This window comes from Heptranchias perlo, chromosome 8 (assembly GCF_035084215.1).
Source record: "Heptranchias perlo isolate sHepPer1 chromosome 8, sHepPer1.hap1, whole genome shotgun sequence".
Taxonomy (NCBI): Eukaryota; Metazoa; Chordata; class Chondrichthyes; order Hexanchiformes; family Hexanchidae; genus Heptranchias; species Heptranchias perlo.
Window position 1 is genome coordinate 22,778,471 of NC_090332.1, and position 26,404 is coordinate 22,804,874.

Sequence of the window (26,404 nt, forward strand, 5' to 3'; positions counted from 1 at the left end):
AAGGAAGAGAAGGGTATCCTGATTGGGTTAGATGAAGTAGGGAGGGAGGAAACTCGTGTGCAGCATAAATGCTGGCATGGACCAATTGGGCCAAATGACCTGTTTCTGTGCTGTAATTTCGATGTAACTCGATGTAAAAGTGTATGCTCCAGTTTACTGTAAACAACACAATGGGAGGTCTGCCATTATCTACATAAAAAGTTTGCATCTAGTGAATGTATGTTACACTTCTTGGGCATAATTTTAACCCCCAAGAATGGGTGGGGTGTGGGCGCGTGGGAGGTTAAAGTAGCAGCTTTTTGGAGCAGGACCGCATCCCGGCTCCGACTTGGCCACTTCTGGGTATAACCCAGATGTGTTAGGATTCGCGTGCGCAACAGTAAGCCGGAAGTCCCATCCCCACTTAAAGCCGGCGGGCTGATATTTAAAGGGCCATTTCAGGTAGTTGAAACACTTTAGGTACTTTACTTTTTGTGGATTCTGCAACAGAAACGGATTTAACTACTCCTGAACGTGTCTCCCGTGGCTTCTGCAACACACCATTGAAATGGAGGCGAATTGCAGCCGAAGCTCATTAGGCCCTTTAAACCAGTGATTGACATCTCAAAATAAGGTGAGGTATTACAGCTGGGCAAACATAGACAAACATATGGCTGGGAGTTCTTTGGTTTTAGACTGAGATTTTTTTGTTGAGACTGAGAATTCTTGTGCTCAGACAAATTTACCTACATTTTGGAGCCCCTCAAACTGACAAGATCAGGAGGGGGGGTGCAATGGATCTATTCCACAGTACATCTGAGGAGGAGGAAAATGAAGATGGGGAACCCATCGCCAGAGCAGCTGTGCACATTACTGCCCGTGATGCCAGGGATTCCCTCATCTCTAACAGGCTCTCATAATGAGATGTGCAAATTGAAGATTTTGAAATACTCATGACGCCTGGAACAACTACCACCACCAACCCCGCCCCCCCCAATTCCCTTTGCACAAAACAGTCTTCAACCACGCATACACCCATTGCACACACACCCAATAGGTAGACTCAATAATGACCAAGACGTGGTAGTGGTGGTGATAATGATTAAATTTAATGTGCCATAACAAAAACAATATTTAAAATAACAACATGACAGCTCGTCAAACACCCTCGTGCATACCCTTGGTGAATTATAATTGCTTAGACTTTCTCTTTCTACTGTTTCCACGTGGTGCATTCTCCGTGGCTTCAGCAGAGGAATTGGTGGGTTGCTCAGATCCCTGCCATGACTGCTGAGATGCTCTCAGCCTACGATGTCTTGGTTTTGGAGCCTGTGAGGGCCCTGCACCTGTGCAGGGGCAGACTTGGCCTACGGGAGAGGAGACAGCATTGCGGGTACTGGTTGAGGAGGAGGCAATGGGTGAGATGTGGGAATGCTTTGAGTGGAGTCCCCACTTCCGTGTCCCCTTTTGCCATCATCCCTCTCCCGGGCAGTGCATCATCACACCCACCACTCTGCTGGCCAGCAGGTTGGTGAGCATATGTGCCATGTTATAAGGCCACGACTAATGTATCTGTCTGCCTGTTTAAGGCAGCAAACGTGTTGGCATCCAGAGTCTGCATGACCGCTGTGATGGCCTGCATGGACTCATTTGAGAGCCGTGCTCAAAGCTCAATGGAGGCTACCATTCTCTCCATCGCAGACATTCTCGCACTTACCTGCGCCACCAATCCATTAGCGATTGAGTTGGACTCCTCCATCCCCTCCGTTATTGTGGAGTGTGTGCGTGGTACTTTTTCATTACCTCGCAAGGTTGCTGCTGCACCTCTATTATTACTCCTTCTCAACGATGGCCCCCGGGGTTCAGCATCTAAGTCCAGCTGAGCAGAGCTTAGAGAGGAATGCGCCCCCCCCCCCCCCCGACGCGGACTCTCCACAGCTACCCCTGCCACCAGTTTCTGCTCATGCTCACTTGTGAGTGGTGAATCACCAGGTGACAACCCAACTGTCTAACAGGACCCACTGAAGTGCGAGTATCAGCGCTGGTCATGGCTGTATATTCTGTTTTGGTGCACCTTCAGAAGGAATGAGCTCCTCTGAGGAATCGCTTTCTACCATTTCTGCCCATTCCTTGTGAAGGCGTGAAGGCTCTGGAAGACAACAGAAGCCGATATTAATGATTCTTCGCAAAAGTAACAATCTTTCCAATGACCATACAGAGGTCTGGCACAGTTACATCATTGATAAAATCAATTCCTCCTATGTGTGAAAGATGTTAAAAGTTCTGTCACCAGTCATCTGCGGATTGCCAGTCTCTCCATCTCCGATGGATAGGCATACGTTGGTCTGATTTATTTCCATGGCCTCTTCCTCCACATCTGTCACCACCATTATGTGGTGGACTACCTCCAGTTCTGCTCCTCTCCCTTGCATTTTGCACACTCTTCTCCTACAAGGGAGAAAGAACAGACCTGTGAGTAACTGAAGGTGACGTATTCACCCTATGACTGCATTGCTTTGGGTGAGGCTGATCATGAAAGAGATGCATCAGAGGGTGACTATCAGATAGATACATTACATTGCATCAGGATTGGGGTGGGCCGAAATGGTGGGTGAATAAATGAGCAGTTGAGGAAGTGCACAGAAAGTGAAGGATGGTTGCTGTTGCTGACACTTAAGTGGGTGTGAAGAGTTATGTGATGAGGTAGGTGTGCCAACAAAGAATGACGGTGGTGGGTTCAGGGGTGGGGGGGGGGATGTTGAACAAAACAGGATGTGGGTGAATCAACCGTACTCACCTTTCCTTACCTGGTTAGATCATTAAAATGCTTTCTGCACTGAACCCAAGACCTGGGCACCACGTTCCTGCTGCTCATCTCTTCTGTCACCTCCAGCCAAGCATTTTTGGTTACAGAGCCAGGTTTCTTCCTGCCACCCACTGGAATCATTACCTTCCTCCTGGCTCTCACTGCAGCCAGCAGTACATCCATGGAGGCATCATTAAATCTAGGAGCAGCCTTTGCTTTCCTGGAATCCATTTCTCCTTCAAAATCCATCCTTGGACTGGCCCTTTAAATAGTGGGGTTTAAATTGCGTCATTTGGGTGCGCAGTAGGCCCGCTGTGCAGCTTGGAGACTCAAAACCCAGAAGCAAAGTTAATTGACTGCAATCGAGTTGCGATTGAAGATTTAAACGCGCACACGTGCAAATCCGCCCACCTGCTGAGTTCCCGGCTCCAAGTTAAAATCTTGCACCAAAGTCGCACTGAATGTGTCAAAAGTATAAAGATAGATGGTCATTTTTTGCTGGGTTTTTTGATCTGAGGCTGTAAGCATCTGCCAATCTGCAAGATTCCCTCATCAACAGCAAGTGACCTCTAATTGATTAATTAGACTATGACTTTAAAGGGACAAGCCAGATTAAAACACAGTGCTGTCTTTGCAGCAGAATAATATCTTGTACATTACATGGCACAATGGCCCTGTCATCATAAAATAGTGCATCATTCAACTAACCATGAGTAACATAAGATCTGTTGTTTATATAAGAATTTTCTTCTGCATTGTTAATACTTTAATTTTTTAATTTTTAATGTTTCTGATGAATTTTGATTCCTCAAGATGAAGGAAAGAATGCTTTTTAATTTGGATACCCAGTATCAGAACCAAGCACTTCATGCTATGAATGGCATGATTAGCAGCAAGTTGAGGCTGCCTCTGCTCTGCCCAATAATATGCCTTCAGTACAACCTGAAAACATTCACCAACCGTCCTTGTGGCCTCTGAATGAGCCAAATATTGGGAAGTTTTATGCTGTTTACACTCACAGATTAAAATATTTGCACTTACAAGCAACTGGACTGGAACTCCTTAGATTCATTTTGCATAGGAGATCCACCCACCCCACATGCAGGGCCATAGATGAAACTTTTAACTCAGTTTTTAAATTGGATTCCAATGTAAGTCCTAGAGATGAAAATTCAATGGTGCTAACCCTCTGCATCACCCAGTTCCTCTGTTTTTCAATGTTCGAATTGTTGTCTGAGCGTGTTTTGCTGTTCATTTTAAAACTTCTCTGCATTATTGTTGGGTGTGTCTGAATGTGGTTCACAGATTACCAAGGGAATGGGTTACTGTAGTGCACCGATTAGCAGTCATGTAACTAAATGAGATTATTATATCTGTGCTTCCATATGGTTGTGTCACCCTACAAGATCATAATTCACTGTTGCAACAAAAAAACATTCCATTGAGTAACCTTTGGCTCTTTTAATACTGTGCTGATATTGCTCTTAAAAATATTTTGACACTGCGATGCAAGGTCATAATTATTAAATGCAGGTGTACAGTAATGAACTTTATTTTAGTCTGTGGATGTGAACATTAATTTCCCACTAAATTATCAAATGATAATTCAGTGTAGTTAAATGTCAGAAACTCAAGAGGTTCTTCTATGCGTACGAAGGTCTTATAATTCATAGCTGGTGCTGATGATACACCATCACTAATGGAACATCAAGTAGCCTATTTACTTTAGAGCACTGCCTCCGACAGGGAGCACACCAGCATCCCTCTAATGTAAACGTAGCGAGACCAGTGATCTTAGAGGCATCATGACTTCCCTTAAGAGGAAGTTTTGTCAGGTGCCTCCAATAGCAACTATAACCGATTCCTACCAGCATCACTAGGTTTGGGTTTGCCATTTCGTCTGCCTGTGGGCAGCCTGCCCGAACATGAAAGCAATGAGATTTTAGCTTTGCTAAACTGCACGTACATGGAACTTGCATATGTGCAATTCTGTCAATTGCAATGGAGCAACTGCGTATGGGTGAACCAGTTATCTGTTGTTGCCAAATCAACTGAGCAACAGCAGCAACAGGACAAGTCAAAATGAAAGCAATTCTGTAACATAAATGTGGTATCATACAAGGGAGGGGAGATGTGCTTTAGTGAGCTGGTAATTATCAATTGCTGCAAAGAGATGTAAGTAAAAATATTTGGACTGGCAGCTAATACAAGGAGACAGACATGAATAAACGGAGGGCTCAGAAATTCCCAGCTATTAACACCCTTGGAGAAGGCCCAGACCACCTTGGCTATAACAGCAGCGACAAAGTAAGAGTAGGCGAAGCTCCAAGCCTCCCCCAAGCTATGGGCAAGTATTATACAGTTCTAATGTCTTGCCCTCATTCTTACTCACCCCCAGTCATATATACAAACAAGACATACAGATAGAATCTCGTAATGCAGGCTCTGTTGGAAGGTGTTTCTTCAGGACAGCAATGGGACATTACTCACTTTTCTGTCACTGTAGGTCTGGAACAGCAGCTTGTCAATACTGCCAGTGGTCCAACACAAGGCAGCTTCTAACAGCATCCTGCATCCCTCTCTTTAATGTTTGCAAACACCAGAACAGCTAGATAAATTCCAGAGAATGTAGATAGTGAGCTTGAGGAGGTAACTCCAGTTGCGTCATAGGGCACAAGTGAGGAGGAACAAGTAGAGGTGACAGGCGAGGAGCGAGAACCTGTTGTTTGCCATCAAGATCCGCCTGTATTTTGTGAAATGTAGCAGTGCATTGGCATTCGGAAGCTCTTGTTGCTAATCAGCGGGAAAGGATAAGAAATCGCTGGCTACGGTAATCATTGCATCATCAAGTTAATTCACACATCTGTGGACAGCGCATTGGCTGATAATGCATCTGCTAGACTGGATGGAGGCAGAGCCAAAAAAGTTGACTACATAGATAATGTTTCCAACCATGGACAGTACCAATCCTGTTGTGGCAGGTGTCTTACTAGCAGAAGGAAAAGCTCACCAACTGGTTCGCTTTTCTGACCCAAATTCTGTGTGTCAGTTTCTCAGCTTCATCGCCAGGTAGGTGTGTCAGAGCCTGCGGATACTTGTTGTAGTTTCCACTTAGATGCTGTGGCACATCCTGAAATGGTATGATTGTTGGATATAGTGGGAGAGAGTTTTCAAGTCCAGATCTTTAATGATCTTCCTGTTCTATAGAACCCTAGGAAAGAGTTTCCATACAGAATGTTTCTTTGATATTGGTAATAACGATTTTGTGGTGGATAAAAAGTTTCTCTGTGATATTGGTAACAATGGGGAAAATTTTGGCCTAAATTTTAACTATGTGGTGGGACCTCAGTGGTGGTGGGGGGGGGGGGGGGGGGGGAGTCTATAAGCGGGTGGGAAACTTGGAAAAAACTTTCCTGCTTGTTCCCAACTCAATTGAAGCTACTTAACTGAACTTCTGGGTGTGCAGTCCGCTTCCTCAAGCTGTGCAGCGGGCGGACTGCACACCCACATGATGCGTATCATGCTCACTATTTAAAGGGCCACTCCAACAATGCATTTTGAAGGAGAAAGGGAGGCAAAATGAGTAAGGAACATCCTAGAGCCAAGCCAGCACCCAGGTTCTCAGATGCCGCCCTGGAGACATCACTGGGAGCTGTGAGAAACAGGAGGGAGGTCCTATGTCCACCGGACAGGAGGAAGAAACCTATTCTGTCACAAAGAAGGCATGGCTGTCGGCGGCAGACCAGGTAAACAGCAGGAGCACAGTGTCATGGCTGCAATGCAGGAAGAGATTTAATGAACTAACCAGGTCAAGAAAAGTGATTCACCTGCATTCTGAGGTGAACAATACTCCCACCCCTCGTCACACAGCCCTGCGACGCCTACTCCATCACATCACTCCTCACACCCACTTAAGGCTATGTCATGTTGCCTTCACTTTCTGTGCACTTCTTCACCCCTCCATTTGTGCACCCACCTCTCCCATTTACCCCAATCCTGATGCAATGTGATCAATCTGTCTGATAGTCACCCTCTGATGCATCTGCTTCATTGTCAGCCTGACCCAAAGCAATGCGTCTGTCGGTTGACCCTGTCGTGGTCGTTCACACACAAGTCTCTACTTTCTCCCCTTGTAAGAGAAGCGAACGCAAAATGCAAGGGAGAAGGCGAGGACTGCAGGGGTCCTCCACAAATAGAGGCGGAGGAGGAGGCCTTGGAGATAAGTCATATGGTGGAGTGCCTGGCGTCGGAGATGCCGAGACTGGCACCCCCTAAACATCTGGTGACAAACTTTAACATCCCTCACACACATGGATTGATGTTATCAATGATGATCCGTTGCACACCTCAGTATGTTCATCGCAACATTACTTCTGCGATGATTCTTAATATTGCTGTATGTTCTCTTCCAGGGGTGTCATGGACTGAGGTCGACTGAAATGGAGAAGGTCGATTCCTCAGACGAGCTCCCTGCCTTTGAGCGCGCACCGTCACATCTTAGTGAGCCATGCACCAGCGCAGATACTCACACCTCAGTGGGTCCTATTAGAGAGATAGTTGGGTTGTCACTTGGTGAGTCACCACACACAAGTGAGCACGAGAAGACACAGGTGGCAGGGGCAGCAGTGGAGAGTCCATGTCGGTGGGTGCACTCCTCTCCAAGCTCTGCTCAGCTGGACACAGATGCTGAACCCCGGGGGCCATCCTTGAAAAGGATAGAGGTACAGATGCACCTTTGTGATGTATTGGAAGACTTGCCACACTCAGTCTCAACATTGGCGCAGAGGCTGGAGGAATCCACTTCCAGCATTAGTGGATTGTTGGCGCAGTTAAGTACGGGAATGTCTGCAATGGAGGGAATAGGAGCTTCCATTTAGCTTCAAGCATGGCTCACAATTGAGTCTATTCAGGCCCTGACAACGTCCGTGCGGACTCTGGATGCCAGCATGTCTGCCGCCTTAAACATGCAGACAGATACCTTAGCTGCAGCCTTAGAACGCGTCACAGATCTGCTCCAAGCTGTTGTCCAGCAGAATGGTAGGAGTGATGTGGCCGTGGTCCAGGAGAAGGATGATGGCGAAAGGGGACATGGAAGTGGGGACGCCACTCAAAGCGCTTCCACGTCTCACCCGTTGCCCCCCCCCAAACCAGTATCTGCAATGCTGCCTCCTCTCCAGATGGCCGAGTCTGCCCCTGAACATGTGCAGATGGAGCAGTCTTTGGCGGGGCCTTCACTGGCTCCAAAACCCAGAGGTCGTAGGCCCAAAGCATCTAAGCAAGTGGGGCATGAATCTGAGCAACCTGCCACTACCTCTGCTGCAGCCACAGGGGATGCACCACGTAGAAACGGTAGGAAGAGGAAGTCTAATGTTTTGTAATCACCAAGGGTATGCACAAGGGTATCTGACAGAATGTCATGTTTTTCATTTATATTTGTTTTTTGTTCAATTCACATTAAATGTTATGATTCCCACCACCACTGCCACGTCTTGCCCATTCTTGAGTCCCTTTTGTGAAAGTGCCCTTTCATATGCTTCATCATGAATGACGAGACTTGATGCCACCCATTGGGTCCGTTTACAATGGATATATATGTCGTTGTAGGACTGTTTTGTGCATTCTGAGGGGGTGGGGGGTCGTGATGGTGGTCATTACAGGTGGTCTGAGTACTTGACTATAGTCACTTTGCAGATCTCCCTACGAGAATCTATCAAATATGAGTGACTCCCTAGCATCACGAGCAGCCAGGTGAGACAATGCTCTGCCGATGGTTCTCCCATTGTCGTCGTCCTCCTCCTCCTCCTCGTCTTCTTCAATGTTGATTGCAGGTGCGTCTGCTTCATGAGAGCATGGGACCTCATCCACCGGTAACCCTCTCTTTTGAGCGATATTGCAGAACGCAATATACGACTATTATTCTACACACCATTGCCAGTGAGTACTGGAGGTGTCCCCCCGATCGATCCAGGCACCTGAAGTGTATCTTCAGCATTCTTATGGCTTGTTCTATGATGGACCTGGTGGTGATGTGACTGTCGTTGTACTGCTGCTGTGTCTTGTTGATGGGGTTTCTCACAGGTGTCATGAGCCACATCTGCAGGGGTATCCCTTGCCTCCAAGGAGCCAGCCCTTAAGTTTGTTTTGTGCATAGAAGAGGGCCGGGATGTTGGATTCGTGCAGAATGAAGGAATCATGGCAGCTGCCAGGGAATTTGGCACACACCTGTAGAAACCTGTTCTGATGGTCGCAAACCAGCTGCGTATTGATGGAGTAATATCCCTTTCGGTTGATGAACATTCCTGACTCATATTCTATGATTCTATGTGGAGGTCCTCAGATTGCTACGTGTGTGCAATCAATTCCCTGTACCCATGGGAAGCCAGCCAGAGAGTGGAAACCCACTGCGCTCTCAGTCTGGCTGATGTCGTCGATGGGGAAGTTGATGTAGTTGGATGCCCTGGCAAACAAGCCATCCGTGATCTGTCATATAAACTTAAGTGCAGATGACTGAGAGATCCTGCTGATGTCACTGATGCCGACCTGGAATGATCCGAAGATGAAGAAATTGAGGGCAAAGGTTTGTCTGAGAGAACTGATTGCCCTGCTGCAAAAACTCCCCTTTTATTCACATATGTGAATCACTGGTTTAAAGGTCCAAATGGCTGCCGGCTGTAACTTGCCTTTGTTTCCATGGAGTGTTTCAGAGGCCACGGGAGCCACATTCTGGTAGAGTTAGAACTGTTTGTCTGCCTCAATCCACAAAATTTTTATTGAGTTAACTACGTGAACTATCTTAATTGCCCCTTTAAATGTCAAGCTGGCAGGACTTCCGTGTTTCTGAAGCGCGCACGCACCAGATGCGTCTGGGTGAAAGGCGTTTTTCGGCGGGTTGGAGCTGGGAGTTGATCGCGCTCCAAACTTTAAAAATTTTTGCTGCTCCCCCGCCCCCAGCCCACCCGTTCTTCCGGGTTAAAATTTAGGCCTTTAACTCCTTCCGCCTGGCGGAAATCGAGTTAAAAGCGGGGTGGTCGATTTACCTTCCCGCTTCACTACCATTTTTCCTGGGGCCTTCTGCTGGACGGTCCAGGCTTGAGTCGGGGAGTCTCATTAATTATGCAAATCAGGGTCCTCTGATATACTTATACTCCAACGCAGTTTTGAGGGCATACTCAGTGGAGCATGTGCTTTGGATGCTGCGCTTGGTAAAACCTGACGGTCAAGAGGAGGTGACTCAAAAAGTTAAGTGTAAAATTACTTTTGTGGGGTTAGGAGGAGCAGACGTACTTCTGTACGTCTTCTACAAGATTAAAGTGGGCTGCTTCCACACTGGGCTCCCCCCACCCCAACGATCAGTCCCCTCTCCGGAACTAACTTCCTGCTGGAAGGGTCGGCCTCCAAGCCGAATAGTTTTGCGCTTGCCAGAGCCAGCAAACTACAGTGGGATACTGTTCAGGGCGTGTGATACACCATGTTAATGAGGCCCCAGGGTCAAAATGGACAGGGCCTCCCAGCAGGGCAATCGGACAACCAGTCCTGTCCGATAGTCAAAATATCCCCTAATGATTCTGCAGTATATAAAAAATTTACTCCATAGTCTGATCTGAAAAAGGCAGGAAAAATACTTCAAAAATTATTTGAATATTTGAAAAACATTAATTCATATTCCAAACATGAACTGTAAAATAAAAACAGATTTTAAAAAGTTAACATTTTTTTCCCTCTGTACTTTTAATTGGGACTTAAAGCAGCTTCCCTTTAACATGCTCTAACTTCTAACCAAAAATCAGAAATACAAGCAGGTCTTCTAGTGTACAGACCCAATGAAAACAGATGCAGGGCCAATTTTTAGTGGGGACTAGGTGGGATCATTAGCCCTGCAATTTCCTGGTCCTCATTCATTTAAATCCTGCTACGTAGGAGCCAATCAGCGCAGAAGAAAACTCTTCTTTGTATTTCTTAAAAGCACTAGTGCACATCAAGTGACAGAATATCAACCCACACGAATATTTGTTTTAATTACATGATATATTGCTCAGGTTGAATATTCTTGCAATACAAGCTAAGTTACATATTGCTATATGTAGTACTGATTGAATTTTGTTGGTTTCAGTGATTCCACTATATATATAGTATATACAATAAATAATTTTCTTCCATAGTTTATAATATATAGGTCAGTGGGTAGTTAGGAGTGAGCAGTAAATTAGGCTCCTGCCGATGCCATCTGAACTGTGAAGTTTGGTTACATCTTTCAACTCACTTAATTTGATCTGTTTTGCTGTTTTTGATGAGTTACAATAAATAGAAATGAGTTACTGCAAACTGACAGCAAGTGTTCTGTAGTTTGCACTCAGTGTTGATGATGGGCTCAAGTAGCTCACAAAAGGATATTAACCCCTTGGTGAGATAATCAGTGAAAGATTACACCATCTTGTTAATGACAGAAGGGGTTTAAGAAGTGTTTTTCTATCTTTGCATGGTTATTTATTAAATAAACCCTGATGGAGTTAATTATCCAATAATTTATACTTTAGGGAAAAAGGGACCATTTTGTTGTGTTAAAAAAACCCCAGGCAACAATGGTAATCCTTATCCTACTAATTAACTAATAACTGTGGTTGCCTGTTTCATTGACATTTCCTAAGTCAAAATCTTCTGTAATTTAAAATTTGGTATGTTGGCAGTACCTCCGTTTCCCTTAGTGTTCTTGTAATAGTTCAACAAAATTAGTCAACAGTGCCGTCTGTTGTGAGATTACTTTTAAAATCGAAAGAATGTTAACATTTTTGGGGGTGAATATTTGTGTTGATTGAGGCACTGGGGAAGAAAGGGAAGACTTTCAAGTTTCAGGCATCCAGTGTCACTAGTAAGCAAGGCACAGCACAGCTAATTTTAAGAGTTAAGTAAAAGTGACATGTGTGATTTAAGGAGGCACAATCTGAGCACCACCATGGGATACTAATGTTCAATGCATTTGATTGAAAGTCCTCTCTCACGAAGTGTTAACCCATTTATTTTAAGGGATAATTTCTGAGATACATTTTCTGAACCAGACTTCATATACAGAGAAACAAATTGAGCTAAAATAGAACCATAGCATTACTTGCAAATTTGGTAAATTTATTGAATAATTTCATCCAAAGATTATACTAAACTGGTATTAACAATTCCCTTGATTTAATGCCAAAGATTTGAGTGTACAGTAAGTTTGTGACTTTGCCGCTTTTAGTTCTTTGACCTGGGTTTAAATCCAACTCAGAATGATGTAATGATAGTTCCCTTTCTCTGGGGATTCTATATATAATGCTTAGTTAATCTTAGTCTCCTGATGGGTGAGGACCCACAATATAAAGCTGTCCATAATCTAGCAGTAATTAGCACTAAATTAGCAAACTCACTTAGAGAGCTATAAGGATGGCAGGTGTGGAAAATGTATATATTTGCATACAGGTGTGGTGGGAGGTGCTTTTCTGAGGTTGGGGTTAAAGCACGTTGGGACAATGTAGAGGGATGTTTGCTCTGCATTTGGCCCTTGGGAGTACGTGATGCTATCCAAAATGGTAAACGTATTCCATTCCCTAGCACTAACTTTCCTTATCTTGATAAGCACACAAGTTCACCCAAAAAATTTGAAAAGGAAAAGTATGTTTTGATGTTGTTCACTGTGAATAAACTCCATTTTCAGTTAAAGCAATGTCATCTGAAACTAAATGTGGAGAGAACTTTAGTGTGATAAGTGTTAGTTTGTCACTTGACTTGACCTCACCTATTGTCAGTGGAAACCAGTTGCTCTTTCCCCACATTCATAACATATGACGGAAATAGAAAAAGAAAATGCATTGTTAATGTAAACTCAATATCACATACTATTGAAGGTTTCTCTGCACGAGATTTAGGTGTAGATTTTTGTCTTCACCTCCTGTGAGGTGACTGGGTGGATCGCATGCCTTTTACAGAACCTACCTTTTCTAATGAACCAGGTGGGTTATTTGATGGCCGTGCGATCTGCCCTGCTAGATTACTGTCCAGGATGTAAAGATGAAAATCTAACCCATAGCAAAATCGTAAATCTGTTCTTTATAAATGTTTTTATGATTTCATTAGATTTAGCACACAGAGAAAATCTCACTAAAACATTTTGATCTGATTATTGAGGCAGACCAGCATAATCCACTTACAGCTTTTTTTGCAAGTTATATGGTCATCAAGTAAAAATTGTACCAAATGCTGCAACATGTCGGGGGAAATTTTAACTGAGTGTGGGCTGTGGGCGGGACAGTGGGGGGGAGCGCGACGACGTAAATCCCACCCCTGATGACATTAACTTGAGTCCTGGGCTATTTTAAGTCCCAGGCCTCATTTATATCATGCTTCCTCTTCGGGCAGACAGCTGGCCGACTGCTGGAAGGCGAAGATTGGGCAGCCTGGAGGTACCCGCAGGTAAGTTGGGGGGGGCAGAGGCCCAGGCTTTCCTCGTGGAGCCCAGAGGAGCACTCTGGCTCTCCTGGCCCCATAGAGATAAGCTCAACAGTTACCTTTTAGAGCTTCTGGTTCTTCCCCAACAGGTTTTATTGAGCAGGGTCCTAATGACATCATAGGATTCTGATTTGCGTGTATTAATAAGGGTCCTGTCTGAGTTACGCGGGCCCCTCGGCCGCCTAAAAAACAGGCCCACTTAAGTAGGCGGTGAGCGAGAATCGAGCAGGAACGAGCCAGTAAGTTTTCGGAGGTGATTTTAATTGCCCAGCCACCCTGTTCGACTGAGCGCGGTGGATTAAAATCTCCCCTGTAGCGTTCTCTAATTTTTACATTGAAACCCAACATTTCTAAAACAACCTCGGGTTGGAATTTTTTATTCATTAGTGTACAGTCATTTGAAATCAAAAATAAATTATGGGTGTCACCACGCTCTAAGCAGGGAAGCCACACTCGTGGGGAGCATGGGCCGGAGCTAGGGCTACAACATAGTTGACCCAATTCTCCAACCCATGCTTCTTGTGAACATTGCTCTCTCTTGGAGGTGTGAAAATGCAGAATCGGTCCTATACTTGTTTAAATTTTAACCACAATGTAATATTACGTAATCCAGTGCATTTTCTTTACATTTTTGTTCACATTTTTTGTTATGATGTGTGGAATTTCTTGTTTGAGAACCCTGAATTGAACTTGCAATGTTTGCTTTCAGGAGTAACTCGGAGAGGAGGAAGGAGAAATCGAGGGATGCAGCAAGATGCAGAAGGAGCAAAGAGACAGAGGTGTTTTATGAGCTGGCTCACCATCTGCCACTGCCACATAATGTCAGTTCACACCTGGACAAAGCATCTATCATGCGCCTGACAATTAGTTTCTTACGTACTCGCAAGCTTTTGTCCTCAGGTAAGATTGATGAGAAAAAAAGTCTTGAATTAACACAAAATACAATTAAGATAATATGTGCACTTATAATGGTCACATAGATCACTATAACAAAAATTCAGGTTAAAAGTAAAGTCCTTTCTCTATCTATTAGTGCAAGACTTTGTTCTGTCACAGATTCCCACTAAAAAAGCCAGGTGTGCATTATGGGCCCAGTTTTATGAAGCTGTGCTCCCAGCAGGGAGTCCCACCTGCAGGGAGCATGTACCGAGTGCACACTGCTCAGTTTTCCAACTATTAAAATGAATGGACGGAAAATTGGAAGAAGTGTGAGCCCAATAGGTGCTGCTGGAGGGCAAGGCTCCCCTACCAGGGGCACTATTGCATAATATTGCCTAAATATGGAAGTGCAGGTTATAAGTAAACATTTTACACAACAGACATAAGTTAATATTTTATTTTGCATTAGAAAATAGATGCAAAAGTCAGGTACGTACCACAGGGATAGTTTTCCACTTTGTTGTCCCAGCAAAATAATAGTGGAGATTTTCCAATTACATGTTGGCGGTGGGAGACCTTGCCCGGTGGCAATGTATATTGAAAAATCACGGATACACTACTCGCGATTTTCTGAACATTGAATTCACTGGATGCAACTTTGCAGGCAGGCTGCACGTAATTTTCCGATACAGCTGTCGGATTGCGAGGTTCCCCCCACCCCATCCCCACCAGTGCGTACTCAGAAAATCACAAAATTGTTCCCAGTAAGTCAGAAAATGTGATATATGCAAAATGCTTTACAGAAACAATGAAAAGTGTATGTTATAGGCTGAAAACAACGGTACTTTTTTTAAGTTTCAGCTCTCTCCCCGCCACCCCAGCATTTTGGTCAAGCTTAAGGCTGCTTTTTAAAGTATCTACCTTGCTCTCTGCAGAGAGTAAGTTGCACAACCTAATGGTAGGTCTCTGTCATTCTAAACTGGGCGTTACATAGTTTGATGGTGGCATGCAGGCGATTCTCCCGCTAATATCTCCTCCCTTCCCGTGGGGTAGTGGCAGGCCTCCACTTAGCACCTTCACACAGAGGTGTGGCTCAGATCAACAAATAAGCATGTAGGAAGTTAGGGGTACTAACCCAAGTCGCAGCACTGTAGTGCAGCATGTACCGAGTGCACGCTTGAATTGTTGAATTTTTTTAAAAGAAAAATATTTAAATGTCTTATGACCTATGGTTATGGATAAATCAGTGAGTTGTAACTTAACTAATAATGCCTGAACTATAATTAAAAAGTATCAGCAATTCCCCTGTTGGTTCAGTTTTTATAACAGTACAAATGCCACATTATATTTCCCACAAGAGCCTGAAATCTAATAAAGATAATGAAAAAAGATTTAACCCCAGTACTTGTTCCAGCTTGTAGCTTTGATTTTAAACAGCTCACAATAGATTTATCTCCGTAGGTATTGAATTCCTTTATGGCACCAAATTTTAGATAACAAAAGATTTTTTTCTGCGGCCAGTCACTGTATATTATTCATATCTTTCTGAAAAATAAATATCTTCAATGAAAAAGTCTGTATGATAATACCAGTAATATATATCCGTTGCTGAGATTTTGTTTGCAATGCATATTTAGAATCAATCCATCACATTTTTGTTGAAAGTTCTTTTTTGTTAATAATGTAGTTGAAAATTTTATAGAATTGTATTCCCCCCCACTATTTCTTGGACATGGTTCCAAAAGCACTGCCTGCTCTCTGGTACCTTGCCTCAGGGCCAGTTCTTCATCTATAAGCCTAGATACTGTTCAGCAAGCTATATGCCCATGGAGGGCATTAGAGCCAGACTTGATCATGTCCTTATCCAACATCTATAAACAGGCATTTTCCAGCAATCAGGAATGGGAACTGCCCATTTTTCTCCTCCCTAGTTCAGGGCTTTTGGAGAGAATTGCAATACTCCATTTGTTGCTCTGGCTAATATCAGCCAATTCAGCACAGATTGGAGATCAAATCCAGAAACCTCAGGGTCTGCATGCCTTAGTAATCACCCTCCCGGGCACCTATTCACTAATAACTTTACTATCTCTGGGATTTCGCTCAGTGGGCATAGCCATCTCGGATTACTTCCTTGTTTTCATCGCCATCTGCATGTTTTTCCAAACCCAATACTCTGTCTATCCCTGGGAAAAAACTTCCCCATAGCTCCCTCATCAATACACTTGTCAATCCCTCTCAATTGAGCCTAAACCTGTCACGACATTCGTGCTGCTGTTGATCTATTCAACAACACCGTTGGTTCTAACTTTGATGCCTTCATCCCTACCAAGTCATTTTGTCTCCCAGACCCGCCATCTATGCTGGTACAGTTCCCATCTTTGAACTCTCAGGTATGAGGGGTGCAGTCTCAAGTGTACCTGACACATGACTAGCCTGGTCATTCACTGACAGATTTTGCTTGACGATATCAAACAAAACCGTGACTCCCTCTCCATGGGTAAATATGCATCCTCCTGTCCTCACCAGGCTCATCTCCATGAGACTCAACTCCTGCTTCCTCCATTCCTCCCCATTACACATTGCCCTTCAGTGAAGGTATCTCTAGCGTTACTGTAACTTTCCATATATATGCTGATGACACTCAGCTCTACTTCGCCACCACCTCCCTCGACTCCACAATGACCTCTGTGTTGGCAGAGTTTCCTCCAACTTTTTTTTTGTTGGTTCCCATCAAAAACTCCAAACTGCTCCCCCCTCCCTGCGACAACTAGTGCGTGCATAATGTTGGTGTACTGTTTGACTCAGCACTGAGCTTCAAACCCCATATCCTAACCGTTGCCAAAACTGCTTACTTCTACCTCTGCAGCATTACCTGCCTCCACCTCGGCTTACTCCGACTGCAGCCAAAACCCTTATCGACTTTTTCTTTACCTCTAGACTCAAAATCACCATTACGCTCCTCACCAGCCTCCACAAACTCCAGCTGTCCAAAGCTCCACTGCGCACATCATGTCAAGCACTGTCCCGCTTGTCCATTATCTTTGTCCTCTCTGAGCACCATTGAGCAGAGAGAGTAATTTCACCTGAATCTGTTACATTGGGGTATCCCATGCTGTGACATCAGGGCCTATGTTTTTAAAACCTCGTCACTGTGGCAGTCCAATAGGGCAGTGAGGTGGTCTGCTAATGTTCTGCATTAAGAAGCAGTAAGGCACATGTCTCCGCTAGGTATCTCTCACATAGTGAGTTCCTAGTTTTAGGTGGGGTGTTTGGGGGTGGTAACATATCAATCAGTAGAGAAAATCAAAGAAAGACTCAAATCACATTGCTTTCATGCCATTTCTTAGTCTGCGACTGAATCCAGTATATATAGAGACCTAGGGCCCGATTTTAGCACCCACTATCGGGTGCGTTCTCGGCGGGGGGGCCCCGAAAATCGCGAAATCCCGGAGCGGGACCGGATCGCGCCTCGATCCCGCCCACTTCCGGGTTCCGCGCTGACGTGCGGGGGTGCGTGCGCAGCCCCCGCTGGTGGGAATCCCGCAGGCAATTAAAGCCAGCGGGATGCCACTTGAGTGTATTTACTTTGCTTGTTCAGGTCATTAACTGACCTGATTAAGGGACTGTGTGTGATTTTGGATAAACATGGGACTGTTTCACACACTGGGGGAAACAGTCCCAGTTGAAATGGACGTGTTGCAGCCGTCAGCCTGTGGCAGCTGCAAAGGTCCATTTGACAGGTTGGGGGGGGAGACCCTCACCCATTGCAGGAGGCCGCTCTGTCACTTGGGACAAAGTTTGGCCTCCACCACCCTCCTCCTGATGGTCGAAGTCACCAACCTGCACACTTACCCCGGGGTCCGGAGACATGTACCTACCTTGCGGACCCCCTCAGATGTACATCTTGCGGATGGGGGCCGCCGTAGCTGCAGTCATGACCTCCTCGGAGGGCGAACAGCATCACCAGCCTCACCAGCCTCGCCATCCACGCCGTCCACCTCTGAAACGTGGAGCTCCACAACAGAGTGCTGTGACACATCCACCTGTACAGCAGGAGGAAGGGCTACCGCAGAGAGAGATGCGTCGCAGAGGGCACTACCCTCGCCACACGTTCCACAGACCGAGGCTCAGCCTCCTGGACCTCTCTGAGCAGCAGTGCACACGGAGGCTCAGAGTCAGTCGACATGTAACCGTGGACATCTGCAGCCTCTTTCATGCCGAGCTGCTCCTGGCTGGCCCGTGCACCATCTTCCTACCTGTCGCTGTCAAAGTCACCACTGCCCTCCCGAACTTCTGCTCCACAGCCTTCCAGGCTGCAACCGGGGACATCCCCGATGTCTCTCAGTCGTCTGCGCAGAAGAGCCCTGCAAATACACCTACACCCACTCTGCAGTGACACACTGGGTGGCATCAGTGGTGGGTCCTCATAGGGATACCCAGGAGCGGGCATTATTGCACAAACCGGACAGGATTCGCGAAGACATGGCAGTAGTGGTGCCAATATAATATGTAATGTGAGTTGTTCTTTAATTCAATAGAAGTAAGAACCATGACAAACCCTCAAACACCCTTGTGCATCCCCTTCATGCTCATGACACGTTTGCCTTACGCTGCCTACTGCACATATGTGATGCATGCCCAGTGGCTGCAGCACAGGTGGTGGCAGGTTGAGTGAGGCTGGCCGTGAGAGAGATGCACGAGAGGGTGAGTATGGGATAGAGCCATGAGATAGTATGAGGATTGGGTTGCGTGGTAGTGGCGGGGTGAGTACTGGCGAGGTGAGTAGGTGCAGGTAAGATGAGGATGAGGTTTGCGTGGGTATGAGGGGTCATGTGACAGAGTGGTGTTGGCAGTGCAGAAGGAGATGTCGGGTGGGGGCAGTGTTGTGGCAGACGGAGTGTAGGGGAAAGACTACGTGTTCTCACTGTGGCTGACCTACTGAGGTCATTGGAGCGCCTCCTGCACTGTATGCAGGTGGGCGATATGTTGGTGGCGCAGGTGACCCCCTCTGCCACCTCGAGCCCAGGCCTTCTTGGTGGCAGAGGCAGGCCGCTTCCTCCCGCCCGCCGGGGGGAAGATCTCTGTCCTCCCCCTCCTCCTCACCCCATCTAATGATACCTGGGGTGAGGCATCATTAAACTGGGAGCAGCCTTCCCCCTGGGCTGCTCCATGTTGTAATTTTTGCTGTTTGTGGCAGCATCTGTCAGTGGAGGACTGCCCCTTTAAATAGAGCGCCTCCAGCTGACAGATCTTACTGCGCATGCGCAGCCCGCCCGACGCACAGATCAGCATCGGGGAACCCGGAGGAGCAGGTAAGTGGATCCAATTAGTGTGTTGCCTGCTACGATCGTGCGGACAACCCCCACTAATTTCACCGGGTGCGTTTTCAACGTGCCCGCTGGCCTACCCGCCGAGAACCCGCACCCCTGGTAAAATCGGGCCCGAGGTTAGATTGCTTGCTTGCCCTCTCAGTTTAGACATTATGGGGCCGATTTTCGGATGGCCGAGCGGGTGAGTTGGGGGCAGGGGGGCTCCTAAAATGGCAGAATCCCTGAGCGGGTTCGGAGCCCGGCTCCAACCCGCTGACTTCTCGCTTCTCCAGTGACGCATTTGGGTGCGCGCGCAGCTCCCACATGCGGGACTCCCACCGGCAATTAAAGCCGGCGGGATGATACTTCACGGTTATTTAGATACTTGAGGTACTTGACAGACCTCACTGAATGGAGATTTTGGCAGGGGTGCAATTTTGAAGGATCCTCAGCGTGTTTCCCGTGCTGTGGGAAACACTCCCTGTTGGAGCAGATGTGTTTCAGCCAGCAGCCAGTGGGAGATGCAAAGGGTTATTTGACAGATGGGGGGAAAACCTCATGTATTGCAGCAGGGCACTCTGTCACTTCAGACAAAGTTTTGGCTGCAACACCTTTGTCTTTCCACTCAAAATTATTAATTTATACCCAAAACTCTGCTGTGCAAACACATTTACCTACTTTGCGGACCCCCTCAAACTCACACCGTCAGGATGGGGGGGCGCCATAGCTGCATTCATCACTTCATCCGAGGACAAGCAACATCACCAGCCTCACCAGGCACGCCGTCCACCTCCGCCACATGGAGCTCCACAACACAGTGCTGCGCCACAGGCACTGGCACAAAATAGTCGTGCGACTACACATACACCCACTGTAGGTGACCCAGTGGGTGGCATCAAGTGTCGGTGTTCATGGTGAACCTCATGAAAGGGACTTATTACACAAGCCAGTCAAGAATGGCCAAGACGTGGCAGTAGTGGTGACAATAATAATATTTAATGCGCCATTAACAAAAATCATACATAAATAAAAAGACATGACAAACCGTCAAACACCCTTGTGCATCCCCTTTGTGCTCACAAAACCTTTGCCTTACGCTTACGAGTACTCTGAAGTGGTGCTTCCCCTGTGGCTGCAGCAGAGGTAGTGGCAGGTTGCTCTTGTGCATGCCTTATTCGATTAGATCCTTTGGGCCTACGCCCTCTGGGTTTCGGTGCCCCTGAGGGCCCCTCCAAAGACTGCTCCACCTGCACCCGTGCAGGGGCAGACTCGGCCACCTGGAGCAGATACTGGTTGAGAGCGGGGCAACGGGTGAGACGTGGAAGCGCTTTGAGTGGCGTCCCCACATCCATGTCCCCTTTCGCCATCATCCCTCTCCTGGGCCAGGCCCACATTACTCCTACCACCCCGCTGGTCGACAGTTTGGAGGACATGTGTGAAGCCTTATATGGCCAGTGCCAGAGTATCTGCCTGCCTGTTTAAGGCGACAGAAAGTTGCTCACCCTGAGTCCGAAGGGCCGTTGTCAGGGCTTCAATGGATTCATCGGTGAGCCGTGCTTGAAGCTCGATGGAGGCTAGCCTTCCCTCCATCGCAGACATTCCCGCACTTACCCGCGACACTATCTCAGAGATGTCCTCACGTGCCTGTGACAGTATCTCAGAGATTCCCTCCCGTACCTGTGCCACCATTCCACTCAAGCAGGAGTTGGACTCCTCCATCCTCTGCGCGATTGTGGAAAATGCACGTGGCACCTGTTCCAGCACCTCGCAAATGTGCTGCTGCCCCTGGGTGCCACCCTTTTAAAGGATGGCACCCAGGGTTCAGCATCTGTGTCCAGCTGAGCAGAGCCTGGAGAAGAGTGCTCCCACCGCCGCGGACTCTCCACAGCTGCCCCTGCCACCAGTGTCTGCTCGTGCTCACATGTGTGTGGTGACTCACCATGTGCAACCCCAACTAACTGGGGACGGGGACCCACCTAGGTAAGTGTATCTGCGCTGGTCGATGGCCCGCTCAGATGTGACAGTGCCCCCTCAGAGGCCGGCAGGTCTTCTGAGGAATCGCCCTCTGCCGTCAGGGCGGTCGCTGAAGGCCCTGTAGGAGAACAGAGGCAATATTAAGCATGATGACTGTGTTGAGGTGCTGAAGATGGCAAGGCATGTTAACATCATTTGCTATTGTGAGTACTGAATGTTAAAGTTCTGTCACCAGCCATTTGTCGGGTGGCAGTCTCGGCGTCCCCGACGGACAGGCACTCGAGGGTGCGGCTTAGTTCAAGAGCCTCCTGTTCCGCGTCCGTGAGGACGACCTGATGTTGCGAACCCCCTCTGGTCTTCGCCCTCTCCCGTGCATTCTGGGCTCTCTTCTCCTATAAGGGGAGAAAGTAGAGAGGCGTGAGTGAGGGATGGTGATGTGGCCAACCGCTGAATGCATTGGTTTGGGTGAGGCTGACCGTGAACGAGATGCATCAGAGGGTGAGTTGAGACAGAGCCATGACATTGTATGAGGATTGGGTTGAGTGGTAGTGGTGGGATGAGTACTGGGGAGGTGAGTAAACGCAGGTAAGTTGAGGATGAGGTTTGAGTAGATGTGAGGAGTGATGTGATAGAGTAGTGTTGGCAGTGCTGAATGAGATGTGGGTGGGGGCGGTGATGTGGAAGACAGAGTGTAGGAGAATGAGTAAGTGTTCTCACTTTGGTTGACCTAGTTAGGTCAATGAAGCGCTTCCTGCACTGGATCCAAATGTGGGAGACGTTGCTGCTGCTGCTGACCTCCTCTGCCACCTCAAGCCAGGCCTTCTTGATGGCAGAGACAGGCCACATCCTCCCGTCCGCTGGGTAGAAAATATCTCTCCTCCTCCTCACCCCATCCAGTAGGACCTGGAGTGAGGCATCGGTAAATCTGGGAGCAGCCTTTCCCCTGGTCTGCTCCATTCTGTACTTTTGATTGTTTGCTGCAGGAGCAGCATTGAAGGACTGCCCCTTTAAATAGGGCTTCTCCAGCTGACAGCCTGTAATGCGGGTGTGCAGTCCGCCCGCTGCGCAGGTTGACGACGGGAAACCCAGAAGCCACAGTAAGTGCCTTCAATTTACCCACCATCGCGTGGGGAACGGACGGATTTCACTGGGCGGGTTACCCGCGGGCCCAGTCGCCCCCCCGCTGCCATCCCATCTCCCTGGTAATGTCGGGGCCTATATGGATCTTCTTAAAAGAGTCACTAACAAATGCAATGAAAAAAGGAAAGAACTTACATTTATATAGTGATGTCCCAAAGCGCTTTACAGCCAGTTAGGTACTTTTGAAATGCAATCACTATTGGTATGTAGGAAACAGGGCAGCCAATTTGCACACAGAAAGGTCCCACAAACAGCAATGAGATAATGACTAGGTAATCTGTTTCAGTGATGTAGATTGAGGGATAAATATTGGCCAGGTCACTGGGGAGAACTTCCCTCCTCTTCTTTGAAATGGTGCCATGGGATCTTTTACAGCACACCCTCAGTATTGTACTGAAGTGTCATCAAAATATAATTTAAAAATGAATTCTAACATTGAGTTTCAAAACTTCAGATAATTAGAGTCAGTGTAATCACTGATCTAACCCAAAATTCGAAGTGAAATCCTATAATAAGGATAGAAAGAAAAACTGCAAGTGCTGTAAATAGAACATAAAATGGTGATGGTACACAGCAGACCAAAAGCATCTGAAAAATGATTCTAGTTTAATGTTTCAGATGTCACTGTTAATAAGCATTAACCTATCTTTCTTTTTTGGATTCTGACCAACTTGCTGCTCATTTCCAGTATTTTCTGTTTTAATGTCCTGTAACTACAACTGGTAAGGATGTTTCTTATAATAATTTACTGTAATTATAATCAATAACAAAATGAAGAAGATTTTCACAAATATTAACATTTTGTAAAACAGAAGAAAATATTATGTTGTTCTCAAAAGCTGCCTTGTGAAGACAAAACAAAAACATGATGAATTAGTTCACAAAACCACTCTGCCAAACTCACTGAACTATGTGTGAGTGCAGCTGGCACCAGGAAAGCTTGCTTATAAAATTGTCTGTGAAATGTTTGTTTATGCCTGCACAATTTGTCGTACACTGTTAATGTTAAGTTGTATAATCAGAACTACTGTTCAGGAACAAAAGGAAATTGGGTTGGATAGTCCCAGGAAACCTAATTCAGTCAACTGTTCGAAAACGTATTCATTCATGCTGCAAAGCTCTCGATTCAGACTTTTAAATGACGTAACCTATTAATGTGTGGTAGAGGACTTTTAGCAGTTATTCTTCAATGAAATCCAAAAATTATCACCAAAGTGATAATGTATTCCTTTCCACTTTTGACTTTGAAGTAAATCCATTAATGGTGTGTTTTGCTATCCAACCATGATCAAGTTGACATGCTTATGAATTTGTCTAGCAGTACTGTACCAGGAGTAGAAAGTGATAGGGGAAAATTTCCAGGTGCTGCATTTACTTCCTTTTAAAGGTGAATTATAATCACAGGTGGTTGCTGTAGCTCCAAAGTGTTACACCATGGAGTGGCAGGATGTGGGTTCAAGGCTAGCTGAACATATGGTGAGTTTCTGATCTCAACTGTGCGAAGGTGCCGAGCGGGAGACTCTTGGAAGGCAGGCACCAACAGACGTGTGACGGTGGCACAAGCTGACTCACTTTCTAATTTTCTCTATCTTTAGAGAGACATTTCTTCAAAACATCCCAACAGACACAAGCAACTCCATGTAGTGAATCTCATGGTGTAATGCTTTACTTCCCCTAAGGATCTAGATATTGAGTAATACCTAATTTGGACTAAAAATGGGAGTTTTTATGACAACAAATTAGTTACAAAAAGGCAAGTAGAGTTTTGGAATAGACTCCATTTAGCTAAAGAGCAAAGGCTGATCTGAATGAAGATTAGATTCTATTGAAAATGGTTGTTTGGCCCTCTGAAAAAGAGTTTATTTGAATCAGTGACAGTTGTGTCCACTTATAAGAGAAATTTAATTGTAGGGACAGGTACTGAAGGTTGTAATTATTTATTTCAATATAAATTCCAGCTAATTAGATTTAATTCATTAAAAACAATTTTGTTTAAAACAAAATAGAAATACCAGTTGCATGCCTCCAATGCATTCATCCATTTTAATTCAGCAGACAATTTTAAATACATTAGAAAAATAATATAGTTAATGGACCTGGGGATTATGTAGGGGCAAATGCCTGTCATTTGTAGTACCTATACTAAAGCTCAGAAATTGCAAGATTTCACTCCCAGATTGAAGTCTTGCTCAACAAGCATGTAGATTCTACACTCCTGTCAGCAACACTCTTCACTGGTGAAGATGTCGCAGTGCTTTAAGATTTGCAGTAATCTTAGGCTATGGACACAACTTAACAGTTATATCAATTATAGGCAAACGTCATCATAACTAGGTGAACCAATTAACCAGGTGAGCTTTACCAATTAACCAATAAACTTTGTCAATGCCAATGTACTATTCCTCAAATCCTAAAGATGTCTCCTTTAGAGAGAAGAGTGAAGATGCTAGTCTCCAACATTATGAAAGTTTATTTTGAATACTTAACTTGAGCAGAACTGCAACAGGAGCGTAATTCCTCCAACTGCATTGAAAGGTATGTTCTCCCCTGCTACTTTTTCCTGTTCTTTTGTGATTTATGCTGAAGTATAATTCTACAAGCCTCGACCAAGTGGCAATAATAGCCTGATGACCCTCATTGTGTGGGCTTACATATAAAGTGTCATCAGGCTATTATTTCATGGAGGGCATCACAGTCAAGTCTGATTCTGTCTTCACCGGGCATCCGAACACATGCACTTTATACCACAAGTGACTGGATTGTAATCGGGAGTGGAAAGCCTGGCTGATTGTTTTTCATCTTCAAACTGTAATCGATTTATACTAGGGCCTTACTACTGTCCTGGATGAGAGCAGCACAGAATTGTAGATTGAACCTGACACCTATGATCAAGTAACGGAGAGGGTTGATGAAGGTAGTGCAGTAGATGTATATATGGACTTTCAAAAGACATTTAATAAAGTACTACATAACAGACTTATTTGGAAAATAGAAGCATATCGTATTAAAGGGAAACTGGAAACTTGGGTATGTAATTGGCTAAGGGATAGGAGGCAGAGAGTAGTGGAGAATGGATGTTTTTCTGACTGGAGAGAAGTATGCAGTGGGGTTCCCCCAGGGATAGGTATTTAGACCATTGCTTTTCTTGTTATATATAAATGACCTGGACTTGGGTATAGGGAGTACAATTTTGAAGTTTGCGGATGATACAAAACTTGGCAACGTAGTAAATAGTAAGCAGGATAGTAGCAGACTTCAGGAGGACATAGACAGACTGGTGAAATGGCAGGCACATAGCAGATGCAATTTAATGTGGATAAGTGTGAAGTGATGCATTTTGTGAGGAATAACATGGAGAGGCAATAAAATCTAAATGGTACTATTTTGAGGGGGCGCAAGAACAGAGGGGACCTGGGGGTGCATATTCCCAAATCTTTGAAGGTGGCAGGGCAAGTTGATAAGGCAGTTAAGAAAGCATATGGGATACTTGGCTTTGTAATTAGGGGCACTGAATATAAAAGCAAGAAAATCATGCTAAACCTTTACAAATCACTGGTTAGGACACAGCTGGAGTATTGTGTTCAATTCTAGACATCACACATTAGGAGGGATGTCAAGGCCTTGAAGAGGATACAGAAAAGGTTTACCAGGATGATACCAGGGATGAGGATTGGAGAAGCTGGGATTGTTCTCCTTGGACGAGAGAAGGTTCAGGGGAGATCTAATAGAGATATTCAAAATTATAAGGGGTTTTGATAGAGCAAGTAGCGAGAAACTGTTTCCTCTGGCAACTGGGTCAGTAACCAGAAGTCACAGATTTAAAATAGTTGGCAAAAGAACT

General features: G+C 45.7%; 1 protein-coding gene across 2 annotated transcripts in view; it reads left to right on the top strand.

The window, feature by feature from the left end:
* epas1b (endothelial PAS domain protein 1b) overlaps positions 1–26,404 on the top strand; it is a 159,796-nt gene that overhangs the window by 63,552 nt on the left and 69,840 nt on the right. For both annotated transcript variants that reach the window (XM_067988790.1, XM_067988788.1), the window contains exon 2: positions 13,971–14,161. In XM_067988790.1, coding sequence (XP_067844891.1) covers positions 13,971–14,161 — 191 coding nt within the window. The remainder of the gene's footprint in view (positions 1–13,970; positions 14,162–26,404) is intronic.